At 36.1% G+C, this 18493-nt stretch overlaps 2 protein-coding genes across 5 annotated transcripts; both read right to left on the bottom strand.

Moving 5' to 3' along the window:
• Positions 1 to 860: 860 nt before the first annotated feature.
• Positions 861 to 7904, bottom strand: prpsap2 (phosphoribosyl pyrophosphate synthetase-associated protein 2). Of its 3 annotated transcripts, none has more exons than XM_051886697.1 (11): positions 7757 to 7904; positions 7074 to 7282; positions 6290 to 6342; positions 5851 to 5917; positions 5164 to 5336; positions 4925 to 5040; positions 4491 to 4546; positions 2376 to 2524; positions 2222 to 2292; positions 1977 to 2123; positions 861 to 1892 (listed from the first exon to the last, which is right to left on the bottom strand). In XM_051886697.1, the coding sequence occupies exons 2-11, from the start codon at positions 7154 to 7156 to the stop codon at positions 1734 to 1736; spliced, it is 1074 nt and encodes a 357-aa protein (XP_051742657.1). In that variant the 5' UTR covers positions 7157 to 7282; positions 7757 to 7904; the 3' UTR covers positions 861 to 1733. The 3 variants fall into 3 exon arrangements, with proteins under 3 accessions (XP_051742657.1, XP_051742658.1, XP_051742659.1); XM_051886698.1 differs by having other exon boundaries at positions 7074 to 7234; XM_051886699.1 differs by lacking the exon at positions 7757 to 7904 and having other exon boundaries at positions 6948 to 7196.
• A 770-nt stretch (positions 7905 to 8674) lies between these two features.
• On the bottom strand, positions 8675 to 15880 carry cln3 (CLN3 lysosomal/endosomal transmembrane protein, battenin). Of its 2 annotated transcripts, none has more exons than XM_051886693.1 (15): positions 15554 to 15880; positions 15433 to 15469; positions 15258 to 15354; positions 14487 to 14564; positions 14271 to 14350; positions 13629 to 13714; positions 13478 to 13550; positions 11878 to 12021; positions 11625 to 11785; positions 11458 to 11546; positions 10951 to 11019; positions 10784 to 10839; positions 9767 to 9860; positions 9177 to 9317; positions 8675 to 9086 (listed from the first exon to the last, which is right to left on the bottom strand). In XM_051886693.1, exons 1-15 carry the CDS (start codon positions 15600 to 15602, stop codon positions 8970 to 8972), a joined length of 1371 nt encoding a protein of 456 aa, XP_051742653.1. In that variant the 5' UTR covers positions 15603 to 15880; the 3' UTR covers positions 8675 to 8969. The 2 variants fall into 2 exon arrangements, with proteins under 2 accessions (XP_051742653.1, XP_051742654.1); XM_051886694.1 differs by having other exon boundaries at positions 11458 to 11510; positions 15554 to 15876.
• Between the last annotated feature and the right edge of the window lie 2613 nt (positions 15881 to 18493).

Raw genomic sequence — 18493 nt, 5'->3', positions numbered from 1 at the left:
TTTGGCTAAACTATCCCTTCGATGCTAGGACTGAGCAAGCATTTGTAGGCAACACAAGACTCACTAAACTAAACACAGACATAGAGAACAACCGTTCGCTGAGCTGCTTTAGTTAAAAATATCTCTATAGGAAGTGTTTGCAGGGAAAGAAGAAATACTTCCCTGTGAAACTAGCCGCAAGATCACTTAGGTCATACGTCTTAAGCTTTGTAGAGAGGTACTTTCCAGCACAGAAGTTTTTGAGCAGAGTCTTCGCTGCATCCCTGTCAGACGTTTTTTCTGCCCTCGGAGTGCTTGAGTCATTTTGCAAAACAGGAACCGTCTTTATCGTCTAACTCACTGCTGCATATCTGTGTCATTTAATGAAATTAATAGAACTGTAGGAAATATCTTTTTTATTATTATTAAAAAAAAAAAAAAATCTTTAAAAAGGTATTTTCCTTTAATGAACCCGTATGAGAACAGTATGCAGATCTAGATAAGGGCAGCGAATCAAATTCACCAGCATAATGTATGCACTTGGAAGAGGATTTTCTCCAAATCCGCTTAAAATGCGTTCAAGCGACAGTTTATGCTCTCCATAAAATCGAACCTATGACCTTGGTGTTGGAGCATACTGTAAATGTATTTGGACAGGGAGTGCTGTGATGTGTTGACTGCCCTCTGTTGGCTAATTTTTGCTGAATATATAAGGCAGATCTCAAAAGCAGTGAACAGCATATGCTTGAAGTCTAGAACAGACTAGCATGGCACAACAAACTGGAAACTCTAGTTCTGCCAACCTAGCTGTCAATCTAATCTCAGCGGGCCTTGGAAAAGGGTGGATCATTAAATAAACACTGTACACAGATGACACCAGATAGTCTTTAAGTTGTTTATTCATTGTCATCAAGTGCTGCGAATAAATACAAAAGCCTGAAATATTAGTTACATAACAAAAACCCTGCATTTCATTTGAAAATAAGAAGTCAAGTTTTTACAGGCAATATATTTAGAAATTATGGCCGCAATGACCAAACATTTATGAGGCAATAGGCTCTCTGTTAAAGTGTTAGTAGAAGAATCTAGTGGGGGGGGAAAACATTCAATCAAGTACATTAGTTTCGATCTTAAGAGCTATATTGAGGTCTATGAATGTACCTTTGCCTTGTATGAAATAATTCTCGAATTTAACATCAGCACTACCTAGCCTAGCATAACCAGACAGATACACAAACTACTAGTGGCACAATAATTACACAAATCAAGAGGCACTGACACTGATATGTCACAGCATAGATTTTATATATGGTAACATTTTGTAATTGTTGGCCACATAGTGGAGTTGCCCATTCTTCAATTATTTAAAAAAAAAAGGAAGCTAGATCTATGGCTAAAAGAAAAAAAAGAGGTAATTTTAACATCCAGTGGTCCTTTTTTTAAATTCTAGTACTTCAAAATCGTATAAAAGTGCCAACATTTTAGATCAAGAGGTGGAGTATTCCTGCACTTCAAACCTCTGAACACGCTGACATCAGCATTTTAGGACACTGAAATCATGTAGCATCGCAGAACATCCTGGTTCTTTGAACGTACAATTATTATTTCAAAATATTACATATACAACGAGGTGAAGCAGTTATGATAAGCGAGTCAGGGCGACAAGAGGAAAAACAGTTAATGATACAGGCAATAGGGAGAGAAATAAGTCTTGACCTCTGTGCACATGTTAAGACTGACTGTACATAATCCTGCTAATCATCCATGCCTATATTACGAAAAAGGTAAGACATGGATTCTCCATTGTGGATGCGGCGAATGGCTTCTGACAGGATCATGCTGATATCCACCGTCTTGATCTTGGGACACTGGAGTTTTTGGATCTCGTGTGGAATGGTGTTGGTGACAACTACCTGTACAGAAAGATATCAAAAAATCAGTTCATGACAACACACTTTGTCACTCTGACCCTCAAATTATTATGATGCTATGATGACCTCATCTATGGCGGACTCCTCTATTAGCTGAGGGGCATCTGAGGAGAGGATTCCATGAGTGGCCATGACAAAGATCTTGTAGGCGCCTCTTTCTTTTAGAGTTTCGGCTGCTGCTAGAAAACTGTCGACATCGTCAATGATGTCATCCTAAAACAAAACAAAAAAGGATTAGAAGTTTTCTTTTTGCTATTTTTAGAAGAACTTAAAATAGCACCCTGAAGACATTCGAATCATCTCGAACTCACCACTATGATGGCAATCCGTCCACCTACATCTCCCACTACGGTTATAGGGGGTTTTTCTTTGGGAATCAGCACTATGCAAGAAAAAAAAAAGACAATAGAGAATATTGAAAAAAATAAAACGGACAAAGTGAGTTTGCTGTGGTGAGATTCTCACATGGTATCTCTAGGCTTGGATGGATGGCGCCAATGTTTTTGACAGTGGGTGGGGAATGACGTCCATCCACCAGGTCCGATTCAGCATCCTGGGCTTCACCGTGGATCACAGCAATGCCCAGCCGCAATCTTTCCGCAAATGACTGGGCCCTGTACAAACACAGACACAGAATTCTTTTTCAACGTTTTTATTATTATTGTTATTATTTATTTTATTTTTTTATGTGGCTCTACTCAACCTTTTTGACACAAACCAAGGAACTAACATGAAAGAAGAAAAAGAGCTATAAATCCTACTCCAAATCCTGTTAATTGGGTAGGTATGAGCATTTTGAATAATCCGTAGTCAAGTACTCTTAAATAAATGGTTCTCAACCTTTCCAAGGCCCCTACTTTGTCCAAGACAATATTTGAAGGTCCTCCTATCTAAGCTGATATGTACCTCTGGTACTTCTGTTGTTGTAATTAAAATAAATCAACTAAAATGTCAGTTTAATGTTGTGCATCCTAATTTTTAGTGTTTTTTTTTAAATTATTATTTTAATTAAGATTGTTAATATAACCAAATTTTCATTATTTTAAAGAGATAGTTCACCCAAAAATGAAAATTATCCCATGATTTACTTACCCTCAAGCCATCCTAGGTGTATATGACTTTCTTCTTTCAGACGAACACAATTGGAGATATATTTAAAAAATATCCTGGCTCTTCCAAGCTTTATAATGGTAGTGAATGGGGGGCGTGTTTTGAAGTCCAAAATAAATGCATTCATCCATCATAAATATAATCCATACGGCTCCAAAGGGTTAATAAAGGCCTTCAGAAGTGAAGTGATGGGTTTTTGTAAGAAAAATATCCATATTTAAAACTTTATAAATGTAAATAACGAGCTCCCGGCGGACAACAGTACGAATACTGCACAAGTTGACTTGCGCCAAATAAGTAACCCGTGACGCGATGTATGAAGCAGGAAGTAGGAGTATCGTAAGCTTAGACGCCTCTCGCGGTTTAAACAAATATGGATGGGCAACAAACTCAAGCTTCTCTTCTCTTATATCGAAATCCTCCGACATTTCTCTTAAGATTTCTCATTTTAAACTTCTAATTTGTGACCGGTGTTTTGTTTTACTCTATCCTCTGCGCTTCCGCGTTCGTCATTACGTCATGCGTCAGGTCAGAGGTCACTCTTCCGCTGCAAATCGATGCATACGGCCATCTGCCGAAAGCTGTTTTTTTTTTTACTTTATAAAAGTTTTAAATACGGATATTTTTCTTTAAAAAAAACCATCGCTTTGTTTCAGAAAACCTTTATTAGCCCCCTGAAGCCATATGAATTCTTTTTTATGATTGATGGATGCATCGATCACTAACATTATAAAGCTTTAAGGAGCAGGATATTTTTTTAAATATATCTCAGATTGTGTTCTTCTGAAAGAAGATACACCTAGGATGGCTTGAGGGTGAGTAAATGATGGGATAATTTTCATTTTTGGGTGAACTATCCCTTTTGGGTGAACTATTTATTGCCCCCATGGAAGTTTGCTGATGCCCCCTAGTGGGCCTGGTTGAGAACCAACGTCTTCTTTTTCTAAATACAACTTTGCACCACCCCCTTACTAATTTATTTATAAAACCTTTATGGCACTATTGTGTTTTTAGCATTATTGTGTATTTTTTTTTATAGATGTTTTGATCACCATGTGACAAGCATGATGAATTTTAAATTGAATTTCTCATTTACTTTCTAACTTAAGCAGATTTTATTTTTCCTTTGGGATGCATGACTGTGAAAAGAGTCAATATACCAGTAGGAATTGAAATACTGACACACCTGAGTGAATCTGAAAGCACACATCACCTTTCATAACCTCAACATCATATTTGCACAGCGCCTCCCATTGCATACGGTTAGATTTAAGTGAGGGATTTGGTGGGAAAGGGATAATTCATTGGTGCTTAAAGCAGGTAAAGTTGTGAAGGTACTTCAATATTGTATTCTTATTAGCTGATATAGAACAAATACTTGACTGGTCAATTACTCCTGCAAGTCTCTATTTCTTAGGTCCATGGATATTTTACATGACATGGCACCGCAAAAGTAAGATATTACTTTACCTTTTGGCTGATGCTGGAGATTTGGCCACAATTACAGCATTTCTGTAGTCAGGAATCTGAATGCAAAGGCAAAGTAAAAAAAAAAAAAAAACACAAATCTAAAAGGAAAGGCAGAGATATACATCATGCATTCACATACAGTCAAGGCTCATTACTAACTAATGGCAGATGACCTTCCATCTGAGCAAGAGAGAAAATTTCTCATGAATAAATGAATGCATAATCTTGAGTGGAGGAATTTATTCTGAGAAAATTCAGCGTCAGATAAATCCGGTTTCTGTCCTGCTTTCTATTTATTAGCAACGTAACATGGAATGACCTATTATTCAACCTGAAGGATTTGACAGGACAAACAGGACGATCAACTACAGTATCTACAGGAATTTCAGATCTCATGCAAATGACATGAAGACAAGCATTAAGCAAGGACCTACTTCTTCTTGTATGTACTGTAGCAGGAACGGTGAGGCCCGGAGATTGTCCACTGGAATGTTGAAGAAACCCTGGATTTCCTTTTGATGCAAATCCATAGTAATGAGATGAGTCAGACCTGATCAAAGCCACAATGGACAGAGCGAACGTTCAAAGCAAATGAGTTAGAGGACTATAATTGACCAGTATCCATATAAACCACAAATGAAGGGACTGTTTAGTCTTGGATGGACTCATTTACCTGCTTTACACATCATTGAGGCAAGTAGTTTAGAGACTATGGAGCCTCTCTTCCTCATTTTGCACTGTTTGCTGTAAGGGAAATAGGGAATGACACCGATGATATTCCGAGCACAGGACGTCCTGCAGGCATACACCATAATGAGCAGCTCCATGATGGTGGTGTTAACATCCCTGCAGATAGGGAAGGATGGAAGTTTTCAAAGACTGCGATTTAGGAAACCTAATTTGCATACATGGAGATTTGTATATTTAACATCAGTATTAATGTCAAACTGAGGGTTAATTTGCATAATACAGCACACTGGCTTCAGGGGGGTTGAGCTGTCAAAACAGGACTTTTAGATGGAAAAAAAAAAAAAAAAAACTAGTTTGAAGAAAAAGAAAAAAAGTGTCACTGAAAAAAAGTTACCCATTTAGTCAACTTTTCTTTACAATTGGACTTCATGTTAAACCAATATCCAATATTTTAAACACCATTAACACCATTATTGATTTATTTATCAACAAAACTTTCATAGATTGACAATGGTAGCATTTTCAAAAACTTGCACACTGAAACCTGTTTTGAAAAGTTTGTGTTTTCAGGCCACCAAAACGCCGTTGTCGTGTAAATGAATTTGCCAAATTGCATAAAAACTTTTCCGTTGAAAACGGTGTTGTGTAAACAACCCCTAAGGCCTCTTACTTGGACACGGTCTGAATGATGAAAACATCTTTGCTGCGCACAGACTCTTCGATTTGGACCCGTGTTTCTGTGGGAAAAGAAATGTTACTTTCATTTTTTCTTTGATCCACACTAAATGTTTAACTTCACCCAAACAGGCTGGCTATTTAAAAGTTCGCACAAAGATTTGACTGTGCAGGGAATGCTAAAAGAATTTAATCACAGTGTCTGCATGTGGGAGTGTAAGCATATCTCCATTTCACAATACGCAAGCTTGACCCAAAACAAAGACTGTCTGTTTAATTAGCCAATAGCAGCTCAGATCCCTGCTCTGTTTTGTCTACTCTCTTCAGTATGGCACGCAAAGAATGAACAACCACTACAGCAGCAGCCATCGCTAGTGTAGATTAAAAAAAAAGCAGATATTTAATTGAAAGTTGAGCAAAAAACAGGCTTTCACCTCTGTTAGCCTCCTGATAGACCTGCACCTTCCCAAGCTCCACACCCAACCGCCTGTAAAAGAACAAAAGTTTAGGGCAATATGATGCAAAATAACAGTTTAAACACACAGCAGAAATCACAGGAATCATCAGTATTTAACATTTAATTTACAAGATGTAAATCTCAGTTAGACTAGAAAGACCCATTGTTAAAATATTAACATAACTATTGTTGTTTATTCTTTGCATGAAGTTTTTGTTTTGATGAAATGTGAGCCTTTGTGAGATTCATCCAGACATACACTACCATTCAAAAGTTTGGGGGCTGTATTTTTTAAAAATGTTTTTAAAAAAAAAAAAAACTAAAAGCTACATTAGAGCAAAAATCTAATATGATCATTTAAATTTGGTGCTCAAGAAACATTATGTTTATAAAAGTGATAACAGTTGTCTTTGATGAATAGAAGAGGATTTATTTAGAACAGAAACCTTTTGTAACATTATTAATGACTTTACTGTCACTTTTTTGATTAATTTAATGCATTTTTATTAATATTATTTTTTTTAAAGCATAAAAGCAAAGAAAACTTACCCCAAACTTTTGAACGGTGGTATACTTTAAATTAGATAAAGACACCTCTTAGTTTAAAAAAAAAAAAATCTTGATTTGGTACTAACCATTGGTACTCAAAAGAATACAGTTGTTCCAGCTCAGATCTGCTGTTGGAGAATGAATGCCTTACCACTTTTCCTAACTACCCAGTATAACTGCCATGTTATAATGGACCTCCAGTGGCAACTTACTCGGCTATCCTCCTGCCCAGCTCTCTGCTGGAGGGGTTGGAGTTGGCCGTGAAGATGACCAGGCCTCCTTTAGCGGCGCTCATGTCCTGTGGTTGTCTGGTGTCTACCTCTAGGGACTCAGGCAGTGGCTCCCTGGGCACCCAGGCACTGCTGAGCCCTTCCTATCAACAGGACCACAGGCACACTGTTAGTTTAACACCAGACACTTCCTGCAAGAACAAAGGGAAGATGGCATGTTTACACACACGAATCAACCAAGATTTAATTTATGAGAAAAGTGCTAATGTGCGCGCAGACATGGATGACTAACTTATTAGTCATACGAGAGACTTCTGACTGAGTCTGCGCGATCGTGTATCACGATTCGTGACTAGTGCACCAACAGACCCTCATAGATTCGGGCATGTCATGACAATACAGTACAAATTAATAACTGGATTTCCACTGGACTCACAGAATACAGAAGTGCGTGGCCCACATGAATGGCCCAAACTTACAAAAACGAAATTATTATGCTAAGGGTTTGCTAAGTTCACTCATTATGTTAGTTATGCTGCTAAGCTAGCTAGACCTTCATATCACTAAGGATAAGAGAAATTCAGTTATAAAAATTAATATTGGAGTAAAATAATTTATCCTTATGGGTTTGATTTAGCAAACCAAAAAATATAGTCAAATCTCACCAGTTTTGATCTTTTAATCGATCCCTCCGCCTGGTTTACTGTATCATATGCATCAATGTATCAATGTGAACATTGCTACCTTCGAGAAATACCCAAGATGGCGGCTATACGCACGGGTTTTCAAAATAAAAGTCATTTGTTGATAAATAACAGGTAATATTAATTTTTAAAAAAAAATGTATGTTGCGTATATAACTCGTCACCAATTTTATTCACATTTCAGATTTTTTTTTGCAGTTTTTAATACGAGGTTGTAAAGCTCAATTAATCAACCTCAATTAATATGAGGTGGCCTGTTGTTTTCTGGAATGAACGTTTCTGAGCGGTTGTGTTAAGTATCACACCTTGTGAAAAAGAAATACATTTTATCTTACATTTAAAAACAGCACTAATTACAGAAATAATATACTTAAAAGAGTTTTTTTTTTTTGACCAATTTAAGTACCCAAGTACATCTTTATGTGTAATTTTATAATTACTTATATTGTCTTTGAAATCTGGTTAACGTGTACTGTCAACTCAAGAGCTGACTGATGATGACATGATTAGTTTAAATGTGTGAGCCAAAGTCAGACGCCAACACCTTTATCACATCCCTTTACTGCTCTTAAAAGCAGAAGTGCAACTCCGTACTACCATCTAGTGCACAATTAGAATACTTTTCTATTGCTCAGTTGTATGAAGATGATTTGAAACATCACAGGCAACTGGCAAGGAATGGGAAATGAAAGCAATGAATCTTAAGAAAGCAACAGACTGTTGCTAAGTCTGCAGACGTTTGCTTAATAAGTTCAACTGCAAAACCAAGAGTGAGGACCTGCAACCATCACCATTAACCACAAAAAGAGAAATGAAAATGGCAGCAACATTTCAGGAACTATTTGGTGAGTTTACAGGGTCATGAGAGCAACACACAAGTACCTTAAAGCAAAATATTTTAATTTAACACTTAAAGAATAATTTTGGGAAACATTATACATTTGATTCCAGGATTTTTAGTTACAAAGAAGATAAAAATTTATTCTTGTTTTAGGTGCATCACAGGTCAATAAAAATTGTATTAGCATGGTGTCAGTAGCTCAAAAAGGTCAATAAGATATTAATTTAAACTACTATTAATTTAGATCATAACATATTAGTCCAAAGCTCAAATGGAATGATATTTTTCATGAGAAGATAAAAGTATGTTTCACATACACACATTATCATTCACTCATAAAGAGCAGAAATAATGGTGAACGGGGAAGGAGGCAGCTGCAGACAGAGCGATTCCCAGACTGTCCCCGACACTTGCTGCAGCCATGGCAAACTCTCTCTCACGCTCAGCAGTCTGTCCAGAAACAGCATAAGAAAATGCTTTAGACACCATTGACTAAAACATTTTAATCTAAATGAAATGGCTCAAACGAGGTTCACATACCTCCTCACTGATGAAATGGAAGGTGTTCACATAGGCTGCTCCTCCCAACAGACCCTCATAGAGGACAATAATAAAGACCACCCATGGGTAATGCAAGAACTGGTAATATACAGCGAAAACCAACAGAACAGCATTCACACACTGAAAGAGAAAGAGTAATCAGTGTCATGAGTTTTAAATATGTTTTGTATTTACTGTTTCATATGTACAGTCAAACCAAAATTTATTCAGACACCTTGAACATTTCATTCATTAATACAGATTATTCACTACAGTTAAAAATGGTAATAAAATATGACAAGATCTCAGAGTTAAACTGTGTCAGAAAAAAATAATCTTAATTATGTCAGATAACACTTTAGTAAAACATGGTCAGGTCAAAGTGTCAAAGTAATTTCTGGTTCCGAATTTTGATCAATTTTACTGGTAGTCCACTGTATGAATAGTTTTTGGGTGTAATATGTCACAGTTTATCCTCACTTACATAAATGAACTATAGTGTCCTGCACTCACTAGTAAAAATATATCAAAAATATAAAAAATGTTTGAATAATTTTTGGTTTGACTGTATGTATAATTTAAGATCTCACCTGTAAGAGAGACATAAGGAAAATTTTCCTGATCTTAAAACAGATAAGAGATGAGCGGGAAACAAACACACCAATCTGGTAAAGTGTCTGATACCTGCAGAGGAGAGATAATGAGGCACATTGGGCATTTGCTGACATTTAAACTCAATGAAATAACATCAAAACAAAAACACAATTAGTACTGTTTGAGGTGAAGGAACCAAGACTTTTACAAAGTGAACTTGGGATGTTTTCTTAAAGGGATAGTGAGCGTTCTGTCATCATATATTCACCCTTATGTCAAAAATGTTCTCATAATTGATTTTTTTTTTTTTTTTTTCACAATTGAATGTGACAACTACTTTTTTCATTATGTCTATATTAATAGGCCACAATGGAAGAATTGTATCTTATTTTATTATTATTTCAGTATGTTTGTGTGTGTATCTAGCTATATTTTATTCTTTTGTCTATTTGTAAAAAATTTTTTCTTTGAATGCCTTTGTAAAACTCGTTTGAATAAGATTAATGTTTGTTTTTATTTTGAAAGAAATTAATGCTTTTATTCAGCAAGGATGCATTCAACTGATCAAGTGCCAGTAAAGACATTTATTTTTATAATATTACAAAATTTCAAATAAATACTGTTTCTTTTAACTTTCTATTCATCAAAGAATCCTGAAAACACTGCATCATGGTTTTCACAAAAAAAAATATGAAGCAGCACAATAGTTTTCAACATGGATGACAATAAGAAATCTTTTTTTGAGCACCAGATCAGCATATCTGAATGATTTCTGAAGGATCATGTGACACTGAAGACTGGAGTTATGATGCTGAAAATTCAGCTTTGACATCACAGGAATGAATTACATTTCAAAATATATTAAAATAGAAAATATTTAAATTGTAGTAATATTTCCTAACATTATTGTTTTCACTGTATTTTTAATCAAATTAAAGCAGTACCAACCCCAAAATATTGAACGGCAGTGTATTTCAAAGTCATGAAACAAAGAAATATGTGATGTGTCCTACCAGCGATATTGTTCTGAGTGTGAGAGAGAAGAGTCAGGAAAGTAGAGCAGCTCCAACTAATGAGAGAGATTAATAAATATATTAGTGATATGTAGAGATCACAGGTATTTTTACTGGCGTCTCGCTCTTTTTGACTGTTATCTGAGACTGTTACAGAAAACACTCACCAGTCCCTGGTTGATGAAATACTCAGCGAAGTAAACAACACTAAGAGGAAAAATAAACTTGAGCAGACCCTGAAAGAGATCATATGGGTAAGAACACACACTAAAATAAGCAATAGACTCAAAGAGGAAATGTATTTCCTGACTGCAGCACAACAATGTGCAAACAAAACAAAAATATACAAACGCACAAAACACTATCCAACATGACACACACAAGCTATGCTCACACTTTAAATGTGCACCAAGTCATTTTTTAAAAATGTAACCTCAAAAGAAAGAAACAGCATTTCTGATGTTCATTGGCCTAGAAAATAAATGTAAATAAGTACACTGAGATCACATGACTAACTGGATATTACTAATCTTATCTCAGTAATTCTAAACTGTTATAGGAATTATAAAATTAAACTACAATACATATTTATTGACCAAAGCAGATGCAATATCATTTAAGCAGACAAGAAACACCAAACTGAGGATCATATAGATGCACACAACAGGTCTAACCTTAATAATGTGTAATTGGTCAGTGAAGGTCAGGGGTCCGGTGTGCTTGTCCTCTGTCATAAGGAAGAGAGCATGGCCAGTACAGTTATCTGAATGGACCATCATACACATCATCATGAGAATGAAAAGGTGCAACAATACAAGCAACAGCTCCTTAATGCACACACCTTGTTCTTCCTGAGTTGGCTCAGAGTCCTCATCTGTATCAGTCTCTTCCTCAATTAAAGGGCGTCTCTCCTGGGAGTTCGCTGTTCTGGAAGGACTGTGACCAACCTCGTGCCGTCTCCACTGTGGAAAAGAAGGAGGGAACACCAGGAGGAAAAAATAGCTGGGAAAAAAATTAATGAGAGAAAGAGATACGTTTAAGCAATCAATTTGGTCAACAGGTACAACCCAGAGAGTTGAGAAAGATTTTCTTACCTAACAGCCAAAATAACAGGAACAACCAGCATGATCCATAACGTAACTTGGGGGGTCAGACCAGCCTGAGTAAATGCTGAGTAAAGGAAAGCTCCAGCTACTCCTGCTGCCCCCGTGCCGGACCCCCAGCCACTTAACACATCCCTTAAAGAGACAGAAACACAGATGCAAAACATTGATAAACAACATGTAAAACTGAGATCAGTGACTATGGCTTTGCTCGAAATAGCATACTAACATATTATTCATACTTTTTCTGTAATATGCAGTATATAAACTACCATTCAAAAGTCTGGGGTCGGTAAGATCTTTCAGTGCTTTTTAAAGTCTCTTAAGTTCACCAAGGCTGCATTTATTTGACCAAAAACACACAGTTCAAGCAGCAATATTGTGAAAAAATATTACAATCAGAGATGCACCGATACTAAATTTCTCCACCGATACCGTGATATCTGCCGATACCGATAGTTTGGGTGTTCTGCCTTTTATACCTTCTTTAAATTTATAATTAATAATTATATTTTTAATTATTATATTTTGAAAGAAATGCAAATAAAAACTATTATTCTCTCCATTTCATCAACTTGTTTCAGAGTAACTAGTATCAGTTATAAACAAACACATAACTCAGATTAATATTAACACACTAACTAAATTCTGAATACTAAATTAATATTTCTTAACTTTCTAAATGTTAATTCATATAATTACTATAAATATTGAACATTAAACTGGTTTCTTAGCATTTTCATTACACAAAGCACAAACTCAGTGCATTTTCCTGCCCTCTTTTGATTGACAGGATACATCGGCTGTTTTTAAACTATCGCCCGATAGCCGATAGTGTGAAAATTTGCTTTTATCGGCCAATACCGATTATTGGCCGATATATCGGTGCATCTCTAATTACAATTTAAAATAAATGTTTTCTATTTAAATATATTTAAAAACGTTAATTATTCCTGTGATGGCAAAGCTGAATTTTCAGCATTATTACTCCAGTTCTCAGTGACACATGATCTTTCAAAAATCACTCTAAAGAAAAAAATCTGATTATTATCAATGTTGAAAACAGTTGTGCAGCTTAATATTTTTTCGTGGAAACCTTGATGATTTTTTTCAAAATTCTTTAATGAATAAAAATCAAAAGAACAGCATTTGAAATAGAAATGTGTAACATTATGAACGTATTTGCTGACACTTTTTTATCAATTTTTGAAGCATCCTTGCAGAGTAAGTGTTAATTTGTTTAAAAATGTTTTACAGATGCCAAACTTTTCAATGGTAGTGGATAGTGGCTGTGCATAGTATGCTAATTTGCTGCATGCATATAGAATATCCAGAAGACCTAATAAATTTCACAAATTATATTGCTTATAATGCTGCTTATAATGCAAATTATAATGCTGAGATATTACATACTAGATGTAATATCTCAGCATTGTTTGCTTGTTTTTTTTTTTTTTGGCTCATATTGGGTCAAAACTGCTAAATAACTGCTGTCATTACCACAGATAATACCTTAACACAATAATGTCCCCCATCAAAAACATCCCATTACAACACAGTTTGAATGAATGAATGAGTTTCTAGGAGCTACCTGCTGAAAAACACAGAGAGGGACAGGAAGGACAGCTCCCCCAATCCTGAACTAATACTGGCAAAGATGACACCTGAAGAAAGATTCAGAGGTTCATCACAACATGCATCAGATCTCATTAATCCAGTACAAAAGAGGACATGCTCGTTACCAGTTATGCTCATCAATATAGTTGAAGAAAATGACACCATCAGGAAGCTGACAACAGCCGTAAGGAAACACACCAAAACACGGAAACTGTTCATAATAAAAGTGAAAAGAAAACAATCAATGGCCCGGTTTCACAGACGGCTTAGACTAAGTAAGTATTGGGCCTTAGTTCAATTAGGACTTTTAAGTAGCTTTTATAAATGTACCCTAGAATAAAACATTACTAGTGTGCATCTTGAGACAAAGCAATGGCACTGATATATTTTAAGATCTGTCAGTACATGTTACTTTCCAGTTAAAACAGCTCAAACATGCATTTAAGTCAGGGACTAGCTTAAGCCTTGTCTGTGAAACCGGGGGATTATCAAACAACACATTAATTAACAATTAAAGGGATGATTCTTCCACAGAACTAACCCTTAAACAGAAAAAAACACTGTACTGGGCTACAAACAAATCAGACTTTGTCCCTTTAACAGGGTTGTTTACAGGGTTGACATTGATTTCTTACACTATTAAGAGCTGCAAAACCATCTCTTATTGCAGCCTTACATGACATATTTTCAATATCTATGCAGCTAAACCTGCTTGAAGATGCTAACGGTTGTTAGACATCAAATAAATAAGTGTTCGTCAACTTTACCCATAAGGCACTTTGTGTATATAGAAAGGTGCTGTGAATTTGATTATGAGGGTGGGTAAGATATCAGCCAACAGCACAGCCTAGAAACAGAGAGAAAACAAAGTGTCACTCCCTGAACAAATATTTAAACATACACTCAAATGCAAAGACAACATAAGCGACAAATCTGAAAAGGTGAAACGAATGACAGAGAGAAAGAAAGAAAGACAGACGTACTGCAGTAGACACAGGATTGCAGTCATAGCGGCTGCTGCTGTTCCTGATCTCTATGTTAGTCTCATTTGGAGCTGGAGTCTAGTGGGTGAATAAAACAAAAAAACAGAAACATGAGTAGTCAAACCTTGTGGAAAAAGTATGCTTTGGCATACTTTCAAAAAGCGTACATAATGGACAAAATATACTTTAAAAGAATATATATGAAGCATGAACAGAATGTTCAAATTTTTTTTGAAATTGTGTTAATAGTTTAAACTCATAATAAAAGCAGTGAGTGTTTTTGGTATACTTAAGTAGGACTAAAATACCAGCACATCTTTGTATGTAATTTTGTATTTACTTCTATTGTCTTTGAAATATGACTAAAGTGTACTGCCGAATGTACAGATAAGCATTTATGGTAAACTAAAACTTAATGTCATGTATTTAAATATATTTGTAATTACACATTTGTAATGATTAAGTTGCAATTTCGCACATTTAAAATATTTTTACTTTAAATATTTAGTATGTCAGTCAACACATCAAAGTAAGTGTACTTCTTAAAATCATGACAAAATATTAAAACAATTTAAAAATTATTATACTATTACAAAGTGCACTTTTTGAAAGTATACTTAAACACTTTCTTTAAAAACACGTGCACTTATATTACTTGCGAGTACAATTTTTTAAAATATGCTTTTAAGTTTTAAACACCTCTTTCTCACAAAGCAAAGACGAAGTTGTGGTAACTTTTAGCAAAATAATCATAGCCAAACTATATCTTACAGGAGTTGTTGTGTTTTGAGATTCCTGTTTTTGTAAGATGTCATGTGCTGCACTCAGCATCACCACATATGCAAAGTTATTGCAAAGTCCCAGTAACCTAGATAGAGATAATAAGGATTAGTTTACATATTGCGTATCACTTTAAGTAAAGTTGACAGACAGATGATTTACTTACCAAAACCCAATCCAATTTCTCCAGCGCTGAAAACGACCTGGGGACATACAGAAAAACACGTCAGGATAAAAATGCTTATTTTATAAATCATAAAACACTGTTAGTCATTAAAGCATCCTACCTTCAGTATCAGCTGTAATGACAGGGTCAGAGTTTAATGCTCGATCCATTGCGACTTTTCACAGTGAAAAACTGTCACATACAGTTATACACAAACTATTTCTCTCGCAGTGAGTTCAACTGCAGACATCCACAAACATTACAAATTCATAAAAACGGTCTATCTGAATGAGCATAGCTCATTTGCAGCGGCGTAATGTCAAATAAACAGACCGACAAACTGACAAATATCCACTGCCTTCCACTATCATTATCTTTAATAATGACAAGCGACAGCAATAATCACAACAGCACAGGGTGTTGCACAGAAATATATCCGACAGACCGCACTTCTGCTGCGAGGAGTAAATAGTTCCCACCTCCTGCAGCGACTGTTTTAATGCACAATATATTTACAAATAAAAACAGATATTTCAATTTTTCTGATTTTTTTTTTTTTTATTACACTATGTAATGTAAATCTATTGGATGATTATTGTTACAAGACGAAATGCTAGTTTTTATTGTAATGGCATAACTCAGAGACTTGAAACCTTTCCATTCAAGTAAATATTTTTATTAAGGCCATACATTTAATACATTTATGCAATTTAATACAATGTTATTTAATACATTTAAGCCAAGAACCTCTATAAATGACTGTTTAAATAACTGACAATTTGAAATTGCCATATTTGCTTATGAGGACTTAGTTCTGCAACCAGGTTTTGTTGTTGTTGTTACTTGTTACTTTTTTTTTTTTGTATAAATGCAGTTCTTTTGGAAAATGTTTAATACACAGCTATTTTAAATGTGAGAAAGATGATAGATTTTTGCAGTCAGATGGTGCTATACACTACCAGCGGGGCCTAACTGTGCTAACAGCTCAAACATGCATTTTAGTCTAAGACTAGCTTAAGCCTTGTCTGTGAAACCAGGGGAATGATATAACATTATACCTTATGTTTTTATGTAAAAAACTAGTTAACACTGCTGTGAGGGTGTTTATAATATAACAGTTGAGAGAAAGACAGTAAAAGCTTTGTTTCTTCTCAGTTTCTCAGTTTTGTATTTTCCCTCTTTTGGAAAGTTGTGGAAGCAACTATCATGGATTATTTTTCTTTTGCTATTGGAGCAAATGGGAATGTAAAAATCAGTAGCCTCCCATTAACTACTATAGAAGTTTACTATTCACAGTACTATAAGAATACTTGTACCATTTGAACAAGTATTTAACCTTTAAGTCATCAAACCCATAATTCAACACACAATACCCACGAGTCAACACTTCTTCCATTCTCCATTATCAGGACTTCACTGACATGTCACTGTCTCCATCTGCTGGTCAGTCTTCATAAATTGTGCGTGTGTGTGTGTATATTTCCCTCCGTATAATTTAATAAAAGTTACCTGTTATCATTCACGCAAATGGCTGCTCCAATAACAACAACAACAACCAATCACATCGCGAGAAAGATCAACTTTGAGCCACCAACGTTCTAAATTCCTCGTTATGACGTCACAAGCAGAAATTCTGCATAAAAGCAGCTGAAATTCCTTCGTGCTCAGAGTGAGTTTCAGACGCTTTTACACGGTGTTATACTTTTTTTAATGCAATTCTGGTCCTGGCGACCCACCGCTCTGCACATTTAATTTAACTGTTCATTTAAGTTTAAAAAAAAAAAAAAAAAAAAAAAAAAAAAAAAACATTCATTTAAGTGTCTCTTATCTGACACACTCAGTTCAGCCCATGGAGTATTTCTTAACGAGCTGGGACCAGGAATTAAAACCACTGTTTTATGGATACCTCCGCTCCTCTCACCACAGTGCCCGATGAAGCACCCATTCTGAAGCGACAAGCTGCTTTATATCTCCACAGCAGTGAAGACCAATAGAAGATCACCAGAAGACCAAGAAGAGTTTGATCAGAGGGTGATGGAGGGTCTCTGTGTTCTGCTTTCTCACGGGATAGCTGTTTTGGACGGTGTTGGGTGGTGGTGGAAGGTGTCCCTCCACACCATATCTATGGGAATGACCCACGGCGACCCATGGCGCTCTCACTCCCTCAGCACCTTTGACCAGGTGAAGCACTCTTACTCTTACAGCGAAACCCTACTTTATATCTCTCACACCAGTGAAGATCAATAGTGTAGGCTTCGCTAGGTGGGTGTCGGATGGGGTCCACTTCAGCTTCTCGTGAGTTGCAGACGCGAGTCCGGGAAGGAAGCAGGCCAAGCCCCTCCCTGGCTGTGGTGAGTTGGATGCGGGACCTGGTGATGCCCACTGCAGAGCCAAATTAACGTAGTCGAGTGAGTGTGAGTGTGTGAGAGTGAGGCTACGTTCCACTCCAGTTTTAGACAAGCACTCGCGAACTTCCCTAAACACTTCCCCTCGGGGGAATCCCTGCCACCATTTTGAAGTGCGTTCCACTTCGTGAAGTGGACGAGGGAAGTTTATATGGACAGACCCTCGCTCCCTCGATTTTGACCGAGGGAACGAGTCTACTTCATATGTACACTTCAGGCAGCTCCATAACCCACAATGCAACACGATTGTGACGTCACCGCATATCGCGTTTAATTTAACCCACCACAAACAACTCTATGATATATTATTATTTTTTATTATTTTTTATAAATTTTTAAATATTTAAAACACATATATATACATATATATATATATACATATAGAATGCTGCATTAAACAATTTTGTAAGGGGAAAAAATAAATAATAATTGCGGATTCCAAGTGATCAAGGGCTTAGGACGTTCCAATTCAGCCCACTGCAAAGGTTCCGCCAGTAGTGGGCACTCATGCAACGTAAGCTATCCGAGTCAACGAGAATGAGGGAAGTTAGCGAGGGAAGGGAATTTAAAAAACGAACTGGAACGCAGCCTCAGTGTGAGTGAGAGTGAGTGTGTGTGAGTGAGTGAGTGAGTGTGAGAGAGCGAGTGTGTGTGCG

Source organism: Ctenopharyngodon idella, chromosome 3 (assembly GCF_019924925.1).
Source record: "Ctenopharyngodon idella isolate HZGC_01 chromosome 3, HZGC01, whole genome shotgun sequence".
Taxonomy (NCBI): domain Eukaryota; kingdom Metazoa; phylum Chordata; class Actinopteri; order Cypriniformes; family Xenocyprididae; genus Ctenopharyngodon; species Ctenopharyngodon idella.
This window is presented reverse-complemented; position numbering and strand designations above follow the sequence as displayed.